The sequence below is a fragment of the Capra hircus genome, chromosome 26 (assembly GCF_001704415.2).
Source record: "Capra hircus breed San Clemente chromosome 26, ASM170441v1, whole genome shotgun sequence".
Classification (NCBI taxonomy): Eukaryota; Metazoa; Chordata; class Mammalia; order Artiodactyla; family Bovidae; genus Capra; species Capra hircus.
Window position 1 is genome coordinate 20,551,664 of NC_030833.1, and position 26,805 is coordinate 20,578,468.

Below are 26,805 nucleotides of genomic sequence, written 5' to 3' on the forward strand. Positions count from 1 at the left end.
TATGTTATATTGTAAGTTTGTTTTCTATGTCTTTTTGGTCTTTTTCTGTTTTATATTTAAAAGTTCATTCATATCTTTTTTTTTTTTAGATTCCACATATAAATGATATCTTTTTCTGACTTACTCCTCTTAGTATGGTCCATCCATGTTGCTGTAAATGGCATTATTTCAGTCTTCTTCATGTTAATATTACACACACACAGTCTTCTTTATCCATCTGTAAGTGGACATTTAGGGTGCCTCCATGTGTTAGCCAGAGAAGGCAATGGCACTCCACTCCAGTACTCTTGCCCGGAAAATCCCATGGATGGAGGAGCCTGGTAGGCTGCAGTGGGGTTGCAAAGAGTCAGACACGACTGAGTGACTTCACTTTCACTTTTCACTTTCATGCATTGGAGAAGGAAATGGCAACCCACTCGTTTTCTTGCTTGGAGAATCCCAGGGACGGTGGAGCCCAGCGGGCTGCCGTCTATGGGGTCGCAGAGTCGGACATGACTGAAGCGACTTAGCAACAGCAGCAGCACCCATGTGTTAGCTATTGTAAATAGTGCTGCAATTCAGACACATGCCTAGGATTGGGATTGCAGAACCATGTGGCTAACTCTATTTTTAGTTCCTTAAGGAACCTCCATACTGTCCTCCATAGTGGCTGCACAAATTTGCATTCCCACAAACAGTGTAGGTAGAAATCTATAACTTGTATATAAAACTTGCTATACACTTGTATAGTTGCTTCCATGGTGGCTCACCTGGTAAAAAATCCGCCTGCAATGTGGGAGACCTGGGTTCCATCCCTGGATTGGGAAGATCCCCTGGAGAAGGGAAAGGCTACGCACTACAGTATTCTGGCCTAGAGAATTCCATAGACTGTGTAGTCCATGGGGTTGCAGAGTGGGACGCTACTGAGCGACTTTCACTTTCAACAGTGTAGGAGGCTTCTCTTTTCTCCACACCCTCTCCAGCTTTTATTATTTGTAGATTTTTTGATGGTGGCCATTCTGATTGGTGTGAGGTGATACCTCATTGTAGTTTTGTTTCTCGAATTAGTTTCATTGTCTTTTGGCCATCTCTTTTTTTAGAGAAATGTCTACTTAGATCTTCTGCCCATTTTTTGATTGGGTTTTTATATTGAGCTGTATTAGCTATTTGTATATTTTGAAAATTAATCACGTTAGTCACATCATTTGCAAACATTTTCTCCCATTCTATAGGTTGTTCTTTAGTTTATGGTTTCCTTTGCTGTGCAAAAGCTTTTGAGTTTAATTAGGTCCCATTTGTGTACTTTTATTTCCATTACTCTAGGAAATGTATTCCTCTGCTGTTTCACTTTCTATTAATTTCTATTTTTATGTATATGGAAGGTTATGTTCCTTGACTTTGGAGAAGTAACCCTCTGTAGGGGATGTCCTGTGTGTCCCACCCAGCCTTACACTCTCGTTACCCAATGGTCCAGGGACCAGCTTGTCCGAGGGAAGGTTCTGATGCTTGTGAATTCAGTTCCCAGGCTGCTAGATGCTAGTTTTCTTGCTTCTGGAGTCTACCCCCTGGTGGTTGACCCTGGTCCAGAGGCTTGTGCAGGCTTCCTGGTGGAAAGGGCCTATGCTTACCAACACTATTGGGTAGAGCTCAGTCTTGGTTCTCTGATGGGCAGTGGTAGTGCCATATCAAGGGGCGTGACTAGAGGTGACTGTGGGCTCAGGAAGTCTTTAAGCAGTCTGATGGCGGAGAGGGGATGTTCCTGCTTTGTTGTTTGGCCTAAGGGGTCCCAGCACTGGAGCCTACGGGCTGTTGGGTGGTAGGTCGTGGTGCCAAATGGCAGCCTCTAGGAGAGCTCATGCCAGTGACTGTTCCCTAGTGTCTCCACTACCAGTGTCCTTGTCCTCACAGTGAGCCAGTCACCCCACATCTCCCCAGCAGACCCTCTTCAGACCAGCAGGTCTGACCCACGAACCTATGAAGTCACTGCACTTTTGCCCTGGGTCCCAGTGCATGCACGCCCGTGTGTGTGTCCTCCAGGAGTGGAGCTGCTGTTTCCCCCAGTCCTGTGGCACTCCTGCACTCAAGCCCCACTGGACTACAAAGCCAAGTGCTCTGGGGGCTGTTCCTCCTGATGCCAGACCCCCAGGCTGGGGAGCCTGATGTGGGACTCAGTCCTATGAGAAAACTTCCACAATATAATTGTTCTCCAGTTTGTGGGTCACCACCTGACGGGTATGGGATTTGATTATATTGTGAGTGTGCCCTTCCTACCATCTCATTGGGTTTCTTCATGTCTTTGGATGTATCAACAGAATATCTTTTTTGGTAGGTTTACGTCTTTTTTATTGACGGTTGGTCAGCATTCAGTTGTGACTCTGGTGGGCTTCTACCCTGCCATCTTGTCCCCCTAAGTATTTTTATGTATGTTTTATTTCCTTTTTTTTAAATTCAACATCTGACACAAGAAGTTATGTCCCATGGCAACTTATAATTTTAGGTTGAAAATTCAAAACCTTTCTCATGAACTTCCTAGTATTAAATGATGCTTTTATATTTTTATATTAAAGATATGTTACAAGGATAACTATAAGAAGAGATTTTAAATGATAATGTATTAAATTTTTAAACTGCAAATCCAAACTACCAAACAGCTGTATTTATCTCACTCTGATTTTTATTTCTTTTTAAACTTAGGGCAGTTGTATGTAGAAGATATAACCACAATGGTGCTATGTAAACCCAAACTTTTACCATTAAAATCTCTGACTCTGGAAAAACTGGAGAAAATGCAGCAAGCAGCACAGGATACAATTCGCCAACAGGAAATGACAGAAAAGGAACAGAAAATAACTCACTGAACAGCGGCAAGTAACTCGCTGAATGATAACTAGCACTTCTACGGAACACCCTACACCTTTCTATTAACAAGGGCTGAAAATAATCTGCATCTATATGCTGAAAACAGTATGTATTAATAAAACAGACAGTATCCCTATACAAAAACCTGATTACTAAAATTTGGATTGTGAATTTAAACACTGGTTTGTATTGAATATAAGCAATTTTAAAACTTTGAACCCAAATTGTGTTTTATTTTTAACCCAAGTTTTTTAAACTACAAATTACTGTTCACCATTCCTATCAGTTTTCTAGATAACATTCTTAGTTAGGCACAGTGAGTAAATGCAACTTCTACAGTCATCCTGTACATGGTTTTAAAAACTGAACTAAGCTTTTTAATTATATTGACTTTAAGGACTTACCTTGCCACCTTTGTCTTCCAGATATCAAAACATAATCAAAACCCTAAAAATGGAAATTAATAAGGACTTGAAAGAGCCCATGAAGTAAAATGAACATAAATTTGGAAGTTTTATTTCTAAAAGACTGTAGCTAGACCTGTAATGTGTATATTCCTAGGAAAACCTGTAAATTCTGAATATAATTCTTGGTTGGTTTGCTGCAGTTGGTAATAGACAGTTTAAATCACTATGGACCTTGAAGCCTTGCTGAGTAATTAGGCTCTGCAAAAGAGGTTAGAAATGTGATCTTCCCTTAGATAACTGTTATCAGTAACAGTTACCATACACTGACTAAATGTGAAACTTTTGAGTCTTTGAAGAATAATTTTTATAAACACAAGCACTACTAGGTAATAGAACTTAATGATGAAAGGTATATACGTTTAGAACTTTCATTAAGTTCTATCAAAAACAAGGAAGTATGTAAGTATTTCCCAAGTATAATATTAAAATAATTTATTTACTACTGTACTCTGGTTTTAAAAGTTTGCCAGGAGCAAAGTTTAACTAGGTTCAAATATGCTCTTTTATATGATTTAAAATTTGCTGTGGGAAATAAGATTTTTTAAAGATCTTAAATAAATGCACTCCAAATAAAGAATCAACACTGCTTCACATGTTTTATTTTGTCATACATTCTTCTAGAACTGGGTTCATTTTTCCAGTTTTGTAGAAAAATAGATGTTCCAGCCACCATTTACTTAATGTCTTTAAGACCAAGCAATATGTTCCCTGGAAAGATGAATAAGTCTCACAACTAGCTCATTTTTAAAAAATTCTTTAAAACAAAGAAATAACTTTTTTAACTCCCAAAGCACAGTATTTCAACAGCAGCAGCCAACATGGGGTTTTAGCAGCTTAACTTGACCCCCTAAATAAAGCTTTGTATAAACCAGTGATTTTACTACAAAAACACTGTCCTTGAAAGAAAGGAGTGGCAGTCAGACATCAATGCAAAACTTGGAATGATTAGGTCATAAACATGGCACTTACAAAAGGTAGCTTATGAGAATATCCCACTTAAGAAGTGGTTACTTTTCTGTCCCTCCTTTACACCCTCAAATTAAAAAAAAAAGAAAAGAAAAAAACACTTCCTTTAAAAATTTCAGACATGCCTTGTACCCAAAACAAGTGCTTAAAAAAAAAAAACCCTGTGCTAACAACTCTTACAATTCAGATATACATATTTTTTATAACATCTAAGACTGCAAGAGTTCTTTATTCAGTAGCTCTCTGGTTTAAGACGACCTCCATCTCCTTCACTTACAAAACGTTTTCTACCCCTGTAATGAAAAGAACAAAAACAGGTAAACAATATACAAGTTTTGACTGTAGTCAATTAAAATAATTTAAAACTGCATCTTTTTTTGTCATTAACTTTTGAATAGTTTGTCATTTAAATTTTAAAAAGTCAGCATGCCTAAGTCTTTTGAAAAGACCTTACTGGTTACATATCCTAGAACATATCAAATGAACTACTTAATTTGAGCATTTTTTAGTTAAACAAAAGCTCAATTATTGAAATAAGTTCACTGTTCAAATGAAGTCATGTAAGGAAAAAAAAAAACAAATATGGCAAACATTTTGCTGTTTGGAAATTTAATACAAACACACGTCAAAATTATTGTGGGTTTGGTTCCAGACTGCCATAATAAAGCGAATCACATGAGTTTTTTGGTATCCCACTGCATATAATATTTACATAATACTGTGGCCTATTAAGTGTGCAGTATCATTATGTCTAAAAACCAATGTACATATAATAATTTAAAAATACTTTATTGAAGAAAAATGCTAACCATCATCCAAACTTTTAACAAGTCTAATCTTTTTGCAAGTTGAGGGTTAGAAATACTCTGAGAACTACCAAACTGTGACACACAGACATAAAGTGAGCAAATGCTGTTTGGGAAAATGGCACCAACAGACTTGTCAATGCAGGGTTGTCACAAACCTTCAGTTTGTTTTAAAAAAAAAAAAACAGTATCTGCAAAGCACAATAAAATGAGACATGCCTGTATTTATTTCTACTATGTTATTAATATTATTTGAAAGCTAAACACTGAACCAAATAGGAAACACCAACATGATTGGGAATTATGAAAACTAGAGCTATAGAACCTATCAAAATATCTATGTTTTAAAATGGTTTTTAATTTTTTCTCAGATACAGAAGAGCCATAACCTGAATGTGGAAAAACAGTCAATTTAATTCCTGTATATACCCCATTTTGAACTTTCTGCCATTTCAAACTCAAGATGCCTTCCTCTATAATAGGTAACCACACAACTAGCTACATGTAGTAATAACAGCTCAAGACGAACAGTCACAGCAGCTGAAAACAGTAAGTGCTCAACAGAGCTTGGGCAGAATTGGTCCTTATTTCTTCTCTGACCCTAGACCAATATGCACAGGCATTCAAGGTCACACACAAATGTGCACTTGGCCCAAATAAGCAAAAAAACAGAGGATAAAAAGTTAAAGTTGTATGGAATTCACAGAAAGTTTAGACATCTCTCCAAATGATCCTTGAAAGTAAAGCCTAGTTAAGACTAGTTAAGACTAGTTAAGACTTTTGAATAGAGGCTGAAAAAAGTCAAAGTTTAGTTGCTCAGTTGTGTCCAACTCTCTGCGACCCCATGGACTTGTAGCCCACCAGGCTCCTCTGTCCATGGGATTTTCCAGGCAAGGAATGGGTTGCCATTTTCCTCTCCAGGGGATCTTCCCAACCCACGGATCAAACCCAGGCCTGCATTGCAGGCAGACACTTTACCGTCTGAGCTACCAAAGGACAGTGCCAAAGTGTTGACTCCTTTTCATATTAAGGGGTATTTACAAAAGGGTTATGTATTGCAGCTATATTTTCCTGAACATAAAGGCTTCGTACTATAATATTAGGAAATCAAGGGTAGAAATGAAGCAGCAAGTAGCAAAAAGCCTTGCCAAAGTTGACAGTTTATACTGACGTACACCACTTTGCACATTAGTATATAAATGATGCCATCACCAAGTAGAAATATACATTTTCAGACATTTTTATCAAAGCCATTAAAATGTATCTCCACCATTATATTGTCCTTCTCAATGGCTTCTGAACTTTGTAAGCAAAGGACAGCCTTAAGCATTTTTTTGACATTTCTCACAATGCACTTACATAAAAGTATGCAAAGTTTGAAATTTCTTCAAAAAAAATTACAAAAATTTAAAATATACATAAAGGAGACCCACACAGTACGTTTTTTCTTTGTTTTAGTCTCTTCATGTCCAACTCTTGCAACCCCATGGACTGTAGCCTCCCAGATTCCTCTGTCCATGGGATATACCAGGCAAGAATACTGGAGTGGGTAGCCATTCCCTTCTCCAGGGATGTTCCTGACCAAGGATCAAACCCGCGTCTCCTGCATTGCAGGAGATTCTTTACCACTGAGTCACCTGGGAAGCCCAAACAAGAAGTTTAGCTATTACTAAACTTTTATATCTATTACAATATAAACTTAAGCTTTAACAATAACAAAAAATCCATCAACTCCTAAAGAGTGTGATGCTAGTAGCACATATACCTCCAAAGAATCACACACACACACTTTCTAGAAAAGTAAAATGCAATCAGCCCCAATTCTCTATTCTGTGAAGGATCAAAAGGAACCTACATAAAGAATAGGAATGAGCACAGACCTTTAAAGCCGGAAAAAGTCTGGATCTATCCTTGGCTTCTACTATGTGTAACCTTAGAAAAGGTACATTACACTGTCATAAGCCTCAATTTTTTCATCTTACTGGTAATATCTACTCTGAAATATTTAAACTACTCAACAGAGTCTAAGACACACGTTTTGTTCCACAAAATTAGCTACTTTCCAGTGAACTGGGGCTTCATGAGATAGTCCTATACAGATTTACGAGAACAAAAGCTTCATGCTTGCTTCTCCATAGATTCAGATGATTTTCCACTCATGAGTAACTAAAGGGAAGATACTATTATTTTTCAGATAGAATGACAGAAAATTAGCTTAACCTTAAGCACCTCAGTCAGTATTTGATGTTGAGAAAGTAAATAAAGTACCTTGAAGGACAAAGATCTCTGAGTTGTTTGGAAATTATTCCAGCCTGAAAACAATCTTCCACAAATCGCTCAAGCACAGAGTATGAATGTGGGACATCCAGATTAATGTCTGGAATTTCATTGTAAATTCTCTCATAACCCTAGAACAATGAAGTTATATACAGAATTGTTAGCCCATATAAAATACATAATGCATATAACCCATCACTGTTATCAAGCTATATTTAAGTCCAAGAGTTCGTATTAATTAGACTGAAGTCAGTTCTGAACCTTGAAAAGTACAAAGAGTTAAGTACATTTGTTACAGAATATTTAAAACTATTCTCTCAAAAGAGTTTCCAGCAGACAGTGGACGTTGGATACATTTCTCCATCTGCTATAATACATTTACTACATTTTAAAAAAATAAAAGGCAAATAACCTTACCAACATTTTAATAACAATGCATACAATAAAATAGGAATAAATCAAGTACTTTTGTTAAGTTTGTTTCTCTCTGCTACTGCTGCTAAGTCGCTTCAGTCGCATCCAACTCTTGTGCAACCCCATAGATAGTAGCCCACCAGGCTCCCCCATCCCTGGGATTCTCCAGGCAAGAACACTGCAATGGGTTGCCATTTCCTTCTCCAATGCATGAAAGTGAAAAGTGAAACTGAAGTCACTTAGTCATGTCCGACTCTTAGATATAACCAAATTATCATATCTTAGAACTGTTAAGGAAGAACATACACACACACATTTTTAAAATTTAGATTTTAAAAAAAGCTGACATATTTACTACTTCCCAGGAAATGGCTGTAAGAGGTTCAAGCATAAACAGTATCATTAAAAAATATAGAAAAAGGCATAACATTACTAAATAAACCAGAAAGTTTCATTGAAACTTCAGTCTGTATTCAAGCATACAAAACTTAAGATAGCAGGCTAAACATGGTTCAAAATGTTATACTTACTCTTTTCATTTGGTCTAGAGTAATGGTAGAAGATTTCCAAAGAGATTTTAATAAATCCAAAATCATCTTAAATGTACTTTCTCCAGTTGACTCTAAAACCATTACAATGGCCTAAAAATTGAATAAATGATTGAATTATTGCTCATTTTCATATAAGAAACTACTCCTAAAATCTATCAGATCTCTTTTCTCTAATATGTAACCATAATCATTAAAAATTATAGAACTCTCCCTTAATACTGTAATTTTTTTTAAATGTGTATTAGAAGCATTAAGTCTCCGTGGTGCAAAAGGGAACACAATAATTCTCTTTAGAATGCCAAAGTAATCTTACTTCGTATACAAGCTCATGGTGAAAATGAGGTACTTCCAGTTCCTTAAGGCAATGTTCAGCTTCAGAAATGTCTCCAGACAGTAAATACTCTTTCAGCAGCATATCAATCTATCAGATTTAAGAATTGAGATGTGTTAGTTCTTGATTTTTGAAAAATTCTGCTTTGCCTGAAGGATTTATTTACCCTCATCTCAATATATTACATAGTAAATAAGTAGGTCACAAACAGTTGTCTAGTAGTCTTGACATAACAGAATTTTTTCACAACTGAAAAGCAAATCATAAAGGGAATAATGCAGTGTTCTGGTATGCTTTGATAATTACTGAGACTGACAAGTAGACATGTGTATGGCCTAAGCTGTGATCATGCTTCAATGCTCCCTGTAAAAAAAGAAGTCACTTTAAATACCACTAGAGGGCACTAACTGAAATCTCAAAATGACTTTTTGAAGTGCACAAACTTATTTCCACCAGGATGACCTTAATACTGCAGTGGGAGCCAAAAAATGAGAGATAATAGGGCTTTACTAGACAGAGCAAAGATGCTCTAAACACCGTTCTCTTTCCTCTAAAACTGAAGTTTTGAGGCCCATGATTTAAAACATTCCTTAGCAATTCTGCTTCCAGTTACAGCTAAGGAGGTCAAGTCCTGACTCTGTTTAAAGTCACACAAGAATATCTATGGCTCCAGAAAAAAAGAGGATAAAGTTTTTCAGCACAAGAACTTCAACTAAGAATGTTCTCCCCTATACACTGCCTGTTAAAATTATCTGCACCTAGCAGACACTCAAATGAATGTTAGCTGACTGAATAAAATAATCTTATTTACATATCTTCTACTTCCAAATTCTACAACATATTTCCGTAAAAAATAAAATCTGATCAACAGAATACAGATTGATGAATAATTCCTATTATGCTCTAGGAAAATAAATATTTAAAGCATGGAACTTTTAACTTTGCTATATAAAGTATTTAAATGTTTCCCATTTGGTTCCATGCATTTTGAGAATGATAAATACACGTATATATTTCTAAAAGTCCTCTCTGTCCAACTCATCCTTCCATATAAAATAAATGAATATCCAAATATTGTCAACCTCAAACTCATATATTAGTAGTTTTATTTCAGTTTTTATGTTGACTAATTTTTGTTGAGATAATTCACATACCATTAGTTTGGCAGTTTCTCAAAATACTAACTTTGACAAGCATTATCATCTGAGCAATGTTGTCTTTCAGTCCATAAACATGGGATATTTTTCTACTTATTTAAACCTTATTTCAATAGTGTTTTATCATTTTTAGTGCAGAAGACTTGCACTTCTTTTGTTAAATTTATTCCTTTATATTTAATTTTATGCTATTATAAATGTAATTGTTTAATTTCATTTCAAATCATTCATTCATTGCTAGCATACAGATGATCTACAATTAAATTCTGTATGCAGATCTTATATCCTGCAACCACGGTGAATTCTTTTATAATAGTTTGGTATTTTTGTTTTTTTGATGATCCACTTGAATTTTCTGTACGCAGATTATGTCACCTGGGAATACAGAAAGTTTTACTTTTGTCACATAAAAACACTACACTCAAAAATCAGAAGCACATGTACTATATAAATCTTCTAATTTTCTTTAAAATCCTCAAAGAAGAAGAGTAAAACATTTTTGGTTTCTTAATATAGAGTATCATCTTGCTGCCAGAAAAAAAATCCATAGCGAGTAATCTGGTATTAATGCAAAAATCAATTACTTTTTCTTTTAAAGTATGCATTTGTTGCCATTCAGTTGCTCAGTCATGTCTGATGCTTTGCGACCCCATGGACTGCAGCACGCCAGGCTTTCCTGTCCTTCAACATCTCCCGGAGCTTGCTCAAACCCATGTCCATCGAGTCGGTGATGCCATCCAACCATCTTGTCCTCTCGTTCCTTTCTCTTCCTGCCTTCAATCTTTCCCAGCATCAGGGTCTTTTTCAATGAGTCAGCTCTTCACATCAGGTGACCAAAGGATTGGAGCTTCAGCTTCAGTCCTTCCAATGAATATTCAGGACTGATCTCCTTTAGGATGGACTGGTTGGATCTCCTTGCAGTCCAAGGGACTCTCAAGAGTCTTCTCCAACACCACAATTCAAAAGCATCAATTCTTCAGCACTCAGCTTTCTTTATTTTTTTTATGGTCCAACTCTCACAGGTAGTGAACTTCCTTACAAAAATTCTACCACTCTGATCTACTCTAGTGTTCATAATGCATAACAAAATCTGAGATCATCCACTTTCAAACTGCAGTTATAAAAATGGACATTTAGTGAATAACTACAAAATAGAAACTCTTACTTCAACAGTTTGAAAGTTTTTAAATACCAAGGAAAGACTTTAGGTATTCCGCTAAGGTTCCCATATAGCTTTCTTCACGAAGCCACTTTAACTTAACACAATCTTATTTTTAAGTGAGGGGAACAGTAAAAATTTAATGATTATATGATCAGTATAATTTATAGCAAAAGGGCATAAAGCCATATATATAAGGATTATTCAACTTTTCACTTGCAAGACTGAACTTAATTTTTGTCCATAAAAGCTAGAGGGCATGTTTATTTCCCTAAAGAATATATATAAATTAAAGATAATACCCCATAGTTACCTCTTTAACAAGGTGATTAACAGACTGCTGCCCACCTCCAGAGCCCCAAACACTGTCTTTGCGCTTTCCACCTTTAGACATACTCAGGAGCACAGTAGCCTTGTCCAGAGCAGCTCTACAAAAACAGTTAATTTTGACATATGAACACTTGAGATTGACCAAATTATGGATAAAGTCCGGGGAACAGGCAGGCCTGTATGCACTAAAAGCTTTTGCGTTATAAAAGCAACGTAAAGTTAAGAAGTCTCTTAAACTATTTTTCAAAATAAAAAGCTGGAGAAAAAAAGTTGCTTTTCATATTAATATTCTCTCACACACTTATTTCCATTTCCTAGTCAACAGAACTCTGTTATTACAAAATAACTGATCTACACTGAGAAGGAACATTTCACCTAAAATGAACTTTTGTATAAATTCATACTTTCCCACCAAGGCAATCATTACACTATGACCTGAAATAGTTCCAGAAAATGAAAACCTAAGACATGGCTAAGTCCAAATCTAAGTTCTAGGAAGTTATGAAAAATTATAGACCATAATTCTCAAATAACACATTTAGCTTATAGTTATGCTAAAGAACAAAAGTGAGAAACATTATTTCCTAAGATTTCCATGGCAAATAAATATAAAATTGAAAATATGGCTCTTTTGTTAATGTCCATCTTATTAGAAGATTAAATAATTACAGAATATTAAAACCTGAAGGGACCTTAAAGAACATTCTAAATCCCATCCTTTCATTTTATAAATAAGGAAACTGAGGCAGAAAGAAAAGTAGCTTGACATAAAGGTAGGTAATAATTTAGCTAAAACTCTGCATATACTATATATGCAGAAATATATAATGCAGAACTTCTGCATTATAATGCTGTCTTCTTTCTGTTCTATTGTATCAAGAAACTCTCAATTTTAATTACACATAAATGACAAATAGATATCCACAATGTCTGATTAATTCAAGTGTCATTTCAACAGAATCCTGCAGAACTTTTCCCCTATTTTGAAAGTTTTTTTTTTAATTTTTTTACTTTACAATACTGTATTGGTTTTGCCATACATTGACATGAATCCACCACAGGTGGATTCTAAGTAGAAAAATTAATTTACTTACCTAGCCTGTACACAATCTACAGTTCCTTTGTAACTATCAATATAGGTATTACATAATATTCCATCTCCAACAGCTCTAGCAATAAACTGGCCCACCAACTATAGTAAGGAAAAAAAAAAGAGCCATATAAAAAATCTAAAACCTTTATAGGATACAATTTCTAAATACATAAATGATGAAGACTGGTTGAACTACACAGTCAATACCTAAGACATGCTGGAATATTCAGAAAATATCATTTAGCACCTACTAGTTATGCTTGGCATACACTCCACACATCTTAACCTTCAATTTAAGTGCCATGAGGCATAAAACATATGTTTTCCTCACTACTGAATCCCCAACCTTGCACACTGCCTGAAGCATAGCATACATGATCAAAAGTATTTGCCAAGTCAATGACTTAACAGTCAAGAGAAACCACTCTTTTGGGGGGAAAAAAAACTTGGACTATGGTCTCTCAAAAACCTGTTTTAGTAAAAGAGTTTATCTGAGGGGGTAAAAGTGTGTAGAAATATTCATGTGAACATGAAAGCATGTTCACAGCATTATTTCTTATAACACTGGAAACAACTGAGTGTCTAACAATAATTGTGGTGTTAAACAGTATATATGTAAGATGGGTACACTATATGGACAAATATGTTTACCGCATTTTTATGAGTGTAAGAAAAATTAGGTTTATGAAGTAGCATATACACCATGATTCCACTTTGTTTAAAAACAAAAAAGGTAAAAATGTACAAAAATTATACACTGACATACATCCACAAAAAGTAGAATGGAAAATTTAATACCAAAATGCTAACAGTTAACAGTGGCTATTTTTGCTCACCTTTCTTTCTTTTGGCTTTTCCTTATTTTTCAAAATTTCTACAATGACTATTGGGTACAGTTTATTTTTTCAAGTATTGGTACTGGTATAAAAAAAAAGTTCATGTTTGAATCACCGTTCAGTATTAGCACAGACTACTTACTGTTTGTCACAGGAAAGAAAACAGAAACAGCATTTAGGTTAACCTACCTATACTCTATTCCTAAATTAATGTTTAAGTAAAGTGCTCCTACCTTGCTTTAAAACTTTGGTCAGGTAAATAGCAACGATTTCACACGTTTTCAATTTCAAACCAGAAAGTCATATTATAGTGTCAGCATGTATTAAATCTAATAAAAGTAAAAGGCTTTGAGGACAGAATCTAAACAAAAGCACACATAAAGTCATGAATTTTCTAATTATCTCCCTACAAAGCTATAAAAGGGAACAATCTTATTTATGATTATTTTCATAACATTAGTGAAGCAAACTCAATCCTCAATTATAACAATCTACATTTTTAAAAGATCCTAGGTCATGAAACAGCTCAACTACACGTAATAAAGAATATAGAGATAGCAAAAAAAATATGACCAAAAAACTACAGAGACCATGGTAGAGAAAGTAGCATATAAAATTACAGGGATGAGAACTACACTGGGGGAGTGGAAAGAGCTAAGGAAAAATACATTAAAATATTAGAGCACTGTTGTTGTGTGACAGGGAATATGGGCCAGTTTTTCCCTCTTTCGTCTAATAAAATTTCCTAGGAGCAGGTGTTAGTTCTATAAATGCAAGCAAAGCAGATGGAGAATGAACAAAAAGAAGAATGAACCCAAAGAAGAATTTTACAAACCTGCGGTGCTCTAGGAGTATCCAGTGCTAATTCAGGTAGGTCTTTCAACAATTTATCAAATGATTTTTCTACATCATTTGTGCTCATTACTGTCCCACAAAGATCGGAAAGAAGTTTAGATGTCATTTCTCTGTGACTGGCTTTTCCCTCCAACGCTAAGGACACTGCCAGCACTGGTACTCCACTTTTCATTTCTCCAAGATTTAAATCTCTTAGCATTTCCTACTCAAAAAAAAAAAAAAAAGGATGTCATTGCCTATAGTTTAATTTTATTTTGGAAAAAAAAAATCAAAACTTTATCCATATATCCTCTCTCCTTGTTTCGAAATAATCAGAGAAGCAGTCACATTTTGGTGAATAAGTTTTTATTACTTAATTCAAAAAACCAACTCTTTGAGGGAGGTATCATCATTATATTCACCCTATTCAAAGCACAGAAAAATGTATTTGCTGAAGATTCCCAAAGGAGTGACAAAGTAGGAAGCAGAATATAGGCAGTATGACCAAAGAAGCTACGTTGCAACTCAGTTACATACAGTGATGACTAATAACAAGGATACCAGGTACGTTACTCAGAGTAACCAGTTAGTTACTGATACTTACTCTGAGTAACCTAACTGGTGTCCTTGTTAATAGTCTCTCCCCCTCCATCTCATCTCCCTGGGGTGCACTTGAACAACTCATTGACTTTAAACATGATACTCCTTCCTGGAAAACTCCTTCCAGGACTACTTCTTCCTAGAAAACCCGCTTCAACCATCTTAGCCTGGCAAACTCCTAACCATCCTCAGATGGTTCAAGATAATCTATCACCCTCCATCTTTTGCTTCCATAGCACTCACCTCACAGTACTACTCAGTTAATTGAGTATACCGCTGGTCCCATGCTAGGTAGGTAACAAGATTTCAAGTCCCTACCCTCATGGGACTTTGGTAAACTTTTCCTCTATAACATTCTAATAATCCGTGTATGTATCATTTCCTTCGCTTGACCGAGCTTCAAAAAGGCAGGAATCACCATTATAAATACCTCCACATGGTATCCACTGATCAAATATTTGTTTTATATTCAAATCCTACAAAAATGCAAAGCTATCAAACCTCATATTACGAGACAAACCAAGAAAGCCCAGTCTGAATTAAAAGAATCTAAATTATAAGTCTTCTACAGAGACACAATTTTATTACTTTACGTCAATAATACTAAACGAGAGCAATTTTATTTTACCCTTCGAGATTTACTTTATGAACAATTCATAACAACAAATGTCCTCATGCAAATTATGCTTCAAAAACACAGTTGTTCTCTTGATTTCTGTATGCATTCTTTTCTAAATCTTTATTTACATTTGTGTTCATTTTTGGACAAAGTACAAGGATAAATTTTATTCTAGTCCTAAGCATTGAAATGAATATCAAAGAAAGTGGAACTGAAGTATTTTTAACTGAGACCCCTGAGGAGGTTTTAGAAGGTCCATAAACGCCTTGAAATTGTTAAAATTATATTTTAAATACTATCAATTATGGAAATGTTATAATTACAACAATTATTAAAATACTATGTTGTGCCGTTTTTCATAGAAGCAAATGGCCCATAGTCCTCATCAGATCCCAAACAGGTTAAGAATGGTAATTAAAATTTTATTCCATTTCTTAGTTAAAATTTCATTTATGTATTAAAAAATGCTTAGTCTTTTCCAGTGATCCAAAATCATCCTGGATATGATGTTTTGCTTTTAACAGTGTTTGTTCTCCTATATTAAAAAAGTTACACTTGCAACTTTAAACCTACCGCAACTTCATTAGTATCTCCATGCTCAAAATATTCCTGTATAATTGGTGTCAGAGTCTTTTCAAATGCCATTTCATCCAAAGGCAAAACTACAGTTTCATAAACACAGTTCTCCTGGAAAGGGAAGAGGAAGAGTGTTACAAATTAAAGAACAAAATATTCAGATAAACTGAAATTGTTTCATAATTTTGTACTCCAACTGCTTAGTAATACCTTATTTGGAACAAGAAAAAAAACATGCTACATGCTTTGATCAGTTACATAATATAAAAACAGAAATCTATGTCACTGTTCTTTTATAAAATCTGAATATAATAAATCAAAATATAGATCAGAACCACTAACCACAGCAAATATATGACTTGCTCCTGATCCCCCCCATAGCTTGTTTATTTTTTCTCTCAAAAAAACAATAATACTTCAGTGACCAAAAAACTTTATGATGGCTATTATATCTAGTATTTTCATTAAAATGTCATTTAAAAAAAAAAAAAAACAGTGGGAACCAAAGCCTTTATGATTAGTACTACAAAATGTAAGCCTTCATGAGTCCAGAAAATCTCTAAGAAAAAGCACTATTCAACTGAAATTTCAAAACAAATAAGAAGTCCAAAAATCTTCTAACCCTGTCTTCAGCAAAAAAAGTCCTGAAGTGTTTGCCTGCAACATGTGACTGGCTTCATCTAACAACAAACACTTTCAAGTTTATACAATAAAATTAGAATATTTAGCAAACATTTTACAGTACTTGAATCCTACTGATTTTAAAACATATTTTTTCATGTTCTCTTAGAAATATTTCCATGTCCAAATATTAAATTCAAAAATCAAGTGAAAATTACATATACATTACTCAGTTAACTTGGTTTTCTAATCCAAAATTAACCTAATAGTCTGAAAGTACTGAATATACATACGATTTAGATATATATACGAATGGATGTAACGTGTACACACTTATATACACACTCATATACATATTATATAATCATGCAGATAATCACACATATAAATAAAATTATATGTATATGAATAATACAAATATAGAATAGATGATTTGACCAATATATGAGTATGCTACAAACATGAGGTCAAAAGAGTCTGCAAGTCTTCTAAGCACATATCACAAAAAGTATCACCCTCATACCTGGTCATCATCATAGTTGGGATCTCTCACATCTACCTCCTCCACATCATATACCTGTCCAGGGGTGCCCCAGACACCTTTGCCTCCAGCACCACCTGAAAAAGTTTAGAATTGAGAAAGGAAACAGATTAATGTCCACAGTTCATAAATTTTAATTGAAATCTGAAATAGTTCTAGATGTTCAGGTGTTAATTAAGGAGCAGTTAAAAAACTGTATTTTAATTTTTATGCCAGTTTTTTTTTTTGCCAGTTGAGAATTATACGGTAAACTTTTTTTTCAGATCACTGCTTTTCCAGTAATGATTAGATATATTTATAACCTAGTTCCAAAACACCAAGTTGAAACAGCTCACAAAGTTAAAACTGAAAAGCCAGATGCTTTAAAATAAAAGTAAAAAACAAACAAACACAAAAATAGCTGTAACGGTAACCTCAAGGCAGCTGATAACAACTGGGCTCTAAATTCTGACATTTCTTGGGAACAACAAAAAGAAATACACTGATTTAGTTAAGAGATGACATAGAAAACTCAACAACAGAGAAATTATTCAACAAAGAAGTATGGTGACCACCATCAAATGTTTTAAAGTCAAATTCTCTTTAGATATTCATGTGCGTGTGCTCAGTCGTGTCCGACTGCAACTCTCTAAGCCCACCAGTAACAAATACTTTACAGCCAGAAATATATTACAAATAACTGATTTCTATTTAAGCATTAACCGAACTAATCATTTCTATTTTTCTACCAATAAATAGATCAGCAGAAGTTTAACAATTCCAACTTTCAAAGTTGCTTTACTAAATAAATGTATTGAAATGTTTTTATAAGGCTCAATATGTTGCAATATTTTAAAAGAACTTTATCACCCATGGCGGGGAGCATTATTTACACATTGAGTATAATTCTTACCACCAGAGCAAAAACAAATCTGGTAGTTAGGTTTCATTCTGATCCAGCCAATGGTTGCAGAGTCATTCAACAACAACTTTTGACAAGGTACAAAAACTTTACAAGAATCCTAGGCCATAATTTGATGCTTCCACCATTTAGATGCAAGTGAAATCTCCAAACTGCATCAAAATTCTACCACAGACAGCGGCTAACAAGACCCCTCAAGTCAACAATCATGTAAGTACCTACCCTTGGAGTCACTACTCCAGGCCCTGGAGATACAGCAGTAAAACAATATCAGTACCCGAAATAAACAGAACTAAAAAGAAGTTAGAAACAGATCTACAAAAGTATTAAAATTCTGACCCTGATATTACGAGTCAAATTGTATTTATCACATATTCTTAACAAGACATAATTAATTAGATTCATTAGATAATAGGTATGATGAATTTCTGACCCTACTTCAAGCAGAATTAGAGAATACATGCCCAAGTCATAACCGTGAAAATGATTTTGCTGGAAATATGAGACAAAGTTCTGCTTAAGATAGCTAAACCTAAACAAACAAGCAAAAAGGCTCAATCTAAAGAGTGGGGTGATCCTTGAATTATTACTATGTAAAAATACATACAAACCATAAAGCCTTACATTATCATTGCTTAAATTCCTCTCTTTCTTAGAACAATAAATTGCAGTACAAGAATCAGAAAGCATCTCTTCCTTTTATTTCTTTGTATAAGATATATACCAACCTTTCTTTGGTAATCCTCGTCCTTTCCCAGATCTAGATCGCCTATCCAGCAACCTTCCCTTTGGACTGGTTGGTGCAGTTACTCCACATCTAAGGCCTTCACTTCCATTATCACTGACGGAATCACCTCTGCCGGAGTCCCGGGATGAGTTTTTCCGCAGCCGCCTTTTCGCCCTGGCATTAATCCTAGCTTCATTAATGGAAGACGCCGAAATCCAATTTCCATTTATCTCATTCTTTATTTCCTCAGTCCCAGCATTTTCTTCATCACCAGAAAAGAGAGAGTCACTTAAATTATCTGGATCTTAAAAACAAAACGAAGGAAAAAAAGAAATCTAAGTAAGCATTTTAACTATTGCTATACCAGCTACAGTCATAAGTTAGATTAGGTTGAATCATATGAAATTATCATTTTTATATGTAGCAGTCACATATTGGCAATTTCATAGGCTCAATCTAATAAACGACAATTAACCAACAGTTAGAACCAGACATGGAAAAGGGACTGGCTCAAAATTGGAGGAGGAGTACATCAAAGGTGTATATTGTCACCCTACTTATTTAACATTATGCGAAATGCCAGGCACGAGCTGGAATCAAGACTGCCGGGAGAAATACCAATAACCTCAGATATGCAGATGATGCCACCCTTATGGCAAAAAGCAAGAGGAACTAAAGAGCTGGCTTAAAACTCAACATTCAAAAAAACTAATTTCATGGCATCCAGTCTCATCACTTCATGGCAAATACATGGGAAACAATGGAAACAGTGACAGACTTTATTTTCTTGGGCTCCAAAATCACTGTGGACACCAACTACAGCCATAAAATTAAAAGATACTTGCTCCTTCGAAGAAAAGCTTCTTGACAAACCAAGGCAGTGTATTAAAAAGCAGAGACATTGCTGACAAAGGTCCATCTAGTCAAAGCTATGGCTTTTCCAGTGGTCATGTATGGATGTGAGAGTTGGACCACAAGGAAAGCTGAGTGCCGAAGAACTGATGCTTTTGAACTGTGGTGTTGGAGAAGACTCTTGAGAGCCCTTGGACAACAAGCAGGTCAAACCAGTCAATCCTAAAGGAGATAAGTCCTAAATATTCTTGGAAGGACTAGATGCTGAAGCTGAAGCTCCAATACTCTAGCCACCTGATGAGAAGAACCTACTCACTGGAAAAGACCCTGATGCTGGGGAAGACTGAAGGCAGGAGGAGAAGGGGACAACAGAGGACAAGATGGTTAGATGGCATCACCGACTTGATGGACATGAGTTTGAGTAAACTCCGGGAGTTGGTGATGGAAAGGGAAGCCTGGCGGGCTGCAGTCCATGGGGGCTGCAGAGTTGGACACAACTGACTGACTGAGCTGAACTGAACTGAAACAGGATTATTCTTCACAGTATCATGGAAAGTAAACGAAGGCATTGAATGTTAATGAACAATGTTTACAGAAAGTGTGTTATCTCATGTGTTTATATCATAAAACTTGTGTTAATATAAACACAAACATAAAACCTTTGAAACTTTTATGAGCTAAGACAGTCAAGCAGCTGGAGATAGAAAAGACTAAGGCTCTTGAGAGAGGGGAGATAAACTTTTAAAGAATGCCTATTATTTACCAAGCTCTAGGCTGGGCATTTTGTCATTTACCCACAAGTTTGAGAGCTATTTATTGCATCATTTATACAGACAAGGAAACTAAGGATAAGAGTATTTAAATAACTTGCTAAACATCTCATGATTAATTATGGCCACTTAGAAAATACTACTAATGCAAAAAGGTTGAAAGGCATTTTGCAAATAAGTGATCATTTGTGATTATTGAGCCAAACTGCTGATTCATCACTGCTTTCAAAGCCATTATCTCAAAGTTCTAATTCATTTCTCTAAATCTGACTCACATTTACTTAGCACTCTCTGAATATCGTCTAGCCTATATAAAATTTGCACATTATCCCCTGAAACACAGCAATGTATTCACAGTTCCCAATCGTCTTCTGTTTAAAATGTCATCGTCTCTGCTTTGTCCAGTTACCAAAGTCCTTTAGGACATACAGCTCAAGTCGTACTTCCTCCATGAAAACTTTTCTAACAATTTTAGGCACAGTAACACTCACATATTGCTCATTTACCACCTCACGAAATCACTTTATTTCTTTTTATATACCAGTCGTGCTTTTCCAAATAAGTCATAAGGCTCAAAAGAGGAACCATGTCTATACTATATATTTTTGTAACTGCAGCACCTAGCAGAGTATCCTTCACGCTCTCTAACGTCAATGGGGATCAAATGACATGGAAACAATTGGCTTTACTCTGAAAACTTTTCAAGGCTCAGAAAGTTAGTGAATTAGTTATCCCTGGGCCTGAGTTTTGCTCATTATGGCTAACTCAACTCAGAGCCGAATTCCTTTTCAAAGGTCTTGCTAGGTTGCTTCAGTCATGTCCAACTCTTTGTGACCCTAGGGACTGTAGCCTGCCAGACTCCTCTGTCCATGGGATTCTCCAGGCAAGAATACTGGAGTGGGTTACCACAGGAGATCTTCCCAAGCCAAGGATCGAACTTGTGTCTCTTATGTCTCCTGCATTGTCTCCTGTATTAACAGGCAGGTTCTTTACCACTAGTGCCACCTAGAAAGCCTTTCAAATGTCTTCAGTTGCATCCAACTCTTTGCAACCCCATGGAGTGCAGCACATCAGGCCTCCCTGTCCATCACCAACTCCTGAAGCTTGCTCAAATGTCTTAGGAAATTCCCAAGTGTAACTAAGATGTGTCAAATCTATATGCATGGGCTTTCAAATGTGTAAGGTAATATGTAGAAACTAAAGATTTTTTAAATCAACCTATAAAGAGAACCACAGGTGTGTTAAAATCTTTACAATTCTTGAAAAAAAGTATAACAGGCACAAATCCTGTGGTAATCACAAAACGAAAGCATTAAGAAGCACCAAACTACTTGAGCAGTCTCATAAATAGTCTCCTGCCCTGAATCTTCAAACCATTCTCCAAACTGCATGGAGACTGATCTTCTCCCACTGATAACCCTTTGAAGGTATTCCTATTGGGTCAAAATCAAGTGTAAACTCATTACCTTGTAATGTTAGGTCCTTTTTGATCCTGTCCCAATCACTGGAATAGCTGCTGACCACTCCCACATTCGAATGGTCAAGGCTTAGATTTGATATCATAGGTAGACTTGGCATAATTTGTTTGCAGAGGAATACTGAATATATTATAAAAAATAGAAAGTATCAAGAGACCAGCTAAGAAAACGTTGCTGTAGTCAGTCACAAACTAACTGAAAAGGGCAAGGGTAATAACTCTGAGATAAATAAAAAGGTTAACACTTTTAAAGACAAAATAAAGGGCTTTCAAACAGAATTTTAAAAATAAACAGTATTTCAAAAGTTTAGACTAGGAAAGGAAGCCAGTGCTAGCAGGGTCACTTTGGGACATCATCATAACCACCAGACCTAAACTACTAAGACTATTAGTAGTAAAAGTAGCAGTAGCCATAGAAGTTGTATACTTCTTCTATCATTACCATCAGTATTGTACCTACTACATAGCAGGTCACAAGTACTTTACCTACATGGTCTATAATTCAAACAAAGCTCTACAATGAAGCTGTTTATCCTCATTTTCCAGAAAGACGTTTCACTGAAAAGTTACATACCTAAAAAGGACTGTGGATAAGATTCAAACTCACATTGAATCTTAAGATGACTGTTAACTCTAGAAAATGTAAAGCTAGAGTGCAGCAAAGTGGTGACAGCTAAAGAAACAGGGAATGAGGGAATACAAAGAAGAAAAAAAATAAGAGGAAGGAGAAGGAAAGATCAGAGATCAGACAAGCTAGACGGTGTTTCACATAAGAATGGATGACCGAAGCAAACATTAAACACCTATCTCTAACATACTGCTTTCATTATTCAACAATTGAGGTGAGCCACCAAACTCAACCAGAAGATGAAGGCCTCTCTTAGAAATATAACAATGCATTAAAATGTCCCTCAGAGTACTAAAGTATTCAATTTAATCATATTTCCTACACTTGAGTTTCTTCAACTATTTTAATATCCTTTCAAATATACATTTATGTATCTTGAGCAGTAGATATATCTAGGTATATTTTATATATTAAGTATTATAATTTTAACCCATTTTTATTTTTACATCAATTGCTCTTTTATATTTTGCTATATACTTACCTGAGTTTTGGGGTTCCATAACCAAGAAAAAGAAATTCAAAAAAGCAAAATGGCTGTCTGGGGAGGCCTTACAAATAGCTGTGAAAAGAAGAGAAGCAAAAAGCAAAGGAGAAAAGGAAAGATATACCAATTTGAATGCAGAGTTCCAAAGAATAGCAAGGAGAGATAAGAAAGGCTTCCTCAGCCATCAATGCAAAGAAATAGAGGAAAACAACAGAATGGGAAAGACTAGAGATCTCTTCAAGAAAATTAGACATACCAAGGGAACATTTCATGCAAAGATGGGCTCAATAAAGGGCAGAAATGGTAGGGACCTAACAGAAACAGAAGATATTAAGAAGAGGTGGCAAGAATACACAGAAGAACTGTACAAAAAAGAGCTTCACCACCCAGATAATCACGATGGTGTGATCACTCACCTAGAGCCAGACATCCTGGAATGTGAAGTCAAGTGGGCCTTAGGAAGTATCACTACAAACAAAGCTAGTGGAGGTGATGGAATTCCAGTTGAGCTATTTCAAATCCTAAAAGATGACGCTGTAAAAGTGCTACACTCAATATGCCAGCATATTTGGAAAACTCAGCAGTGGCCACAGGACAGGAAAAGGTCAGTTTTCATTCCAGTCCCAAAAAAAGGCAATGCCAAAGAATGCTCAAACTACCGCACAACTGTACTCATCTCACACACCAGTAAAGTAATGCTCAAAATTCTCCAAGCCAGGCTTCAGCAATACGTGAACCGTGAACTTCCAGATGTTCAAGCTGGTTTTAGAAATGGGGTCACAAAGAGTCAGACACAACTGAACGACTGAACTGAACCACTAATGATCTGACTTTAAGAAAACCCAAGTTTAAAAGATAAAAAAAACCTTGAGTACGGAATGTGGTGACTTCAAAGTCATTTTCTACTGTGTACTAAATTCTTCTTTCTGAATTCTCTAACATCTCAATAACCAACCCAGCATACATTACACCACAGTACCAGACAATCACACTTTCAATTACTAGTCCACTGAATTATGTTATTATATTTAACAATATAAACACATTTTCATTTGTGATACACATAATACACGCTATGGGCATGTGCTATGACACACATGCACAGTATCTCACTTAATCCCAGTAATAAACCTTTAAAGCGGGTTATTTATAATTTCAGCTTTACATATGAATAAACTGAAGGTCAAAGCACATAACCTACTTCCCCAAAGTAACATAGCTGGTAAAAGTAGAAGCTGGAATTAATACACTAGTCTAACATAGACTGTTACAGGTTAAATTGACTGCAAAAGCCTGTCTAAGGCTCATCCAAGTAGTGAAGTATTTAAGAAGTACAGAGCAGAGACACTAAGAACAAGATTAGAAATAAAACTTGTTACAATTAGAAAACAGTATAAAACTTAGAGCTGTGCTACCTAATAAATAATGCAAGTCAAAGATCTAATTTTAAAATTCCTAATATCCCTATTAAAAACTAAAAAGGAATAATTGAAATTTATTTTAATATATTTTATTTAATGTAATAGATCCATTTTATTATTTCAGCATGTAACCAATAGAAAAAGTTTTACACCTACAATACATCTGAACAGATATGTCAGTTTAAGAGCTGAGTAGTCATATGTGGCTACTGGCTATCATACTAGACAGTACAGAGAAGAAACAATTATCCATCTGTGAAACATATTCTTAAATTTTATCATTACTATTCCCACCTCAATGAAGCAGGGACATAAGACCCACTTACAATGCTAAAAAACAAGTATTCATAGAGCCATTGTATATAGTGGCACCAAAATAATCATTAATTATTGTAGTAATTTTTTTCAACAATAATTTTCTAGCACACTTAAAATGGCAAAGAAGCTTCAACTTCAAAGTGTGAATTCAGATCACTATATAATTGGACAAAACAGTGAATCAAAATCATTGAAAAATGAAGCTATAATATCAAAAAATGAAATATGCTAAACATTCAATTCCATGGAGATTTTTTCAGTATTAATCATAAAGCAAAGAATTACCTAAAATGTACCAACATGAAAAGTTCTTGCTACTGACAATATTTCATAATCCTAATGAGCTCTCTACAAAGATTATCCTGAAACATATACACATTTTAAGTGATCTAAAGTTATTTAGATCTAAAGTTATTTTGGACATCTATTCTACAAAATCATTTTTACAATAATGTACTACTGAAGCATCACAGAAAATTGGGGGAAATACAGTTAATTTATAATAAATTATTAGTTAGGAAAGAGAGCGATGATACCAATAATAGTTTATATTATAGAAACCACTAACTAGCACATATGAAAATAGTAATGATCAGGTTCACTATTCTTCTCCCATCTACACCATAGAGTTTATTATAAATACTGGAGAATAAATGTATGAAATGTGAAAGGACACACAGAAAAATACATATGATGAATTTCATAAAAATAAGAATCACCAACTTGATTTTTAAAATAATATGACCTGGTTTCTTATAGCATGAGTTAAGATGGTTTTTAAAGTAAAGATGTTTTCATAAAATTTGTAATGGCCTAAAACTTGCTCACAATAGTCAAGATTCAAGATAATTACTTACCTGTAGGGTTTACATTCAGTATCTGCTCATTTTCTACATCCATTGTTCCTTAATTTCACTTGCACTGATTAAGTTACCAAATGAAACTCTTCCTTTGGGACGGATTTCTTTAAAAAGAAAAAAAAATGAAAAACTTCAACATCTTCCAAACTCACATAATTAAGGTCCATTTAATTTACTTACTCCAGCTGTTTAAAAAAAAAAAATCACCACATAATTCCATTTTTTTTAAGAGTTCACTTTACTTCCCCTAATTAACATTTGGTTTCAATCTTCTTGATAAGTTTACCTGTGTCCAAAAAAATAAAAAAAGTCCATATGTCTGGATGTGGCAAAGCACCCTTGTAACTTGGAATTAAAAGATATATTTGCTAAACATGCTTATTTCAAGTTAAAGTAGATACATATTCCAAATTTTTAAAAAATACCAGGCCTCATAATTAATCTGCTACATCTAGATACTGAATAGTTTGTTGCCAATTAACTATAAGGACTAATACTTTAAAATGCAAATAACACAGTTTTGGTTTAAAAAAAAAGACAGGATTATCTTATTTTTCACACTAAAACATATCTGAAAGCAGATAAATCTGCCATTTCATCACTGAGGCACCTATAATTACTGCTACAAAGAAATTTTTTAAATTATTATTTTCTATGAGACCATTATTTTTAGACTCTGAAAAACTCATTCCTTTTAAAAATCTTACCTATTTCAGAAAAGAGTAAGTACAATTACATTAGCACCTCAATATTTTAGATCTTGATTTCAAAATGGTTTGAATATTACTAATGCTGGAAGGTCCTAGTTGATGAAATCAGTTACCTTTTATTTAGACAATTAATTTAGCAATAAAAATCCACTGTTTGAAAAAAGACTATCAAAATACATTCTCATGAAAATTATCACCAGAAGGTATAACCAAATACAATTTTATAATCTCTCTGGAAATATTTTTTAAATAGTAATTTAGAGTACTTAAGTATCTGTTTAGAAGTAACGTAAGTTAGATATGTCATTCAGGTCATTTATAATCATTTCACCAGCAGTGTGCCCTTTTCTAAAGATATGTGTGTTAGTCACTCAGCTGTGTCCAACTCTTTATGACCCCATATATTGGGGCCCACCAGGCTCCTCTGTCCATGGGATTTTCCAGGCAAGGATACCAGAGTGGGTTGCCATTTCCTTCTCCAGGGGAGCTTCCTGACCCACGGATCAAACCAGGTCTCCCGCATTGCAGGCAGACTCTTTACCATCTGGGTTACTAGGGAAGTCTAGTGACTTTTTAAAGATAAAATGCACAAATTAAAGAGAATGACTAATAAACTAATTACAAAAAAGCATTTCATTTTC

General features: G+C 35.0%; 2 protein-coding genes across 9 annotated transcripts in view; one reads left to right on the forward strand and one right to left on the reverse strand.

Moving 5' to 3' along the window:
- BBIP1 (BBSome interacting protein 1) overlaps nt 1–4,369 on the forward strand; it is an 18,027-nt gene extending 13,658 nt beyond the window's left edge. For all 7 annotated transcript variants that reach the window (XM_018041282.1, XM_013975238.2, XM_018041280.1 and 4 more), the window contains one exon: nt 2,674–4,369. In XM_018041282.1, coding sequence (XP_017896771.1) covers nt 2,674–2,837 — 164 coding nt within the window. In that variant the 3' untranslated portion in view covers nt 2,838–4,369. The remainder of the gene's footprint in view (nt 1–2,673) is intronic.
- PDCD4 (programmed cell death 4 (neoplastic transformation inhibitor)) overlaps nt 3,878–26,805 on the reverse strand; it is a 26,248-nt gene continuing 3,320 nt past the window's right edge. Inside the window, exons 2-13 of one of the 2 annotated variants that reach the window (XM_018041277.1) lie at nt 25,452–25,558; nt 21,733–21,864; nt 18,646–18,948; nt 16,999–17,093; nt 15,852–15,965; nt 14,061–14,282; nt 12,391–12,488; nt 11,280–11,394; nt 8,633–8,740; nt 8,299–8,409; nt 7,346–7,485; nt 3,878–4,564 (exon numbers count right to left, since the gene is read on the reverse strand). In XM_018041277.1, coding sequence (XP_017896766.1) covers nt 4,504–4,564; nt 7,346–7,485; nt 8,299–8,409; nt 8,633–8,740; nt 11,280–11,394; nt 12,391–12,488; nt 14,061–14,282; nt 15,852–15,965; nt 16,999–17,093; nt 18,646–18,948; nt 21,733–21,864; nt 25,452–25,494 — 1,542 coding nt within the window. In that variant the 5' untranslated portion in view covers nt 25,495–25,558 and the 3' untranslated portion in view covers nt 3,878–4,503. The remainder of the gene's footprint in view (nt 4,565–7,345; nt 7,486–8,298; nt 8,410–8,632; nt 8,741–11,279; nt 11,395–12,390; nt 12,489–14,060; nt 14,283–15,851; nt 15,966–16,998; nt 17,094–18,645; nt 18,949–21,732; nt 21,865–25,451; nt 25,559–26,805) is intronic. The other variant, XM_018041278.1, reaches the window with a different exon arrangement.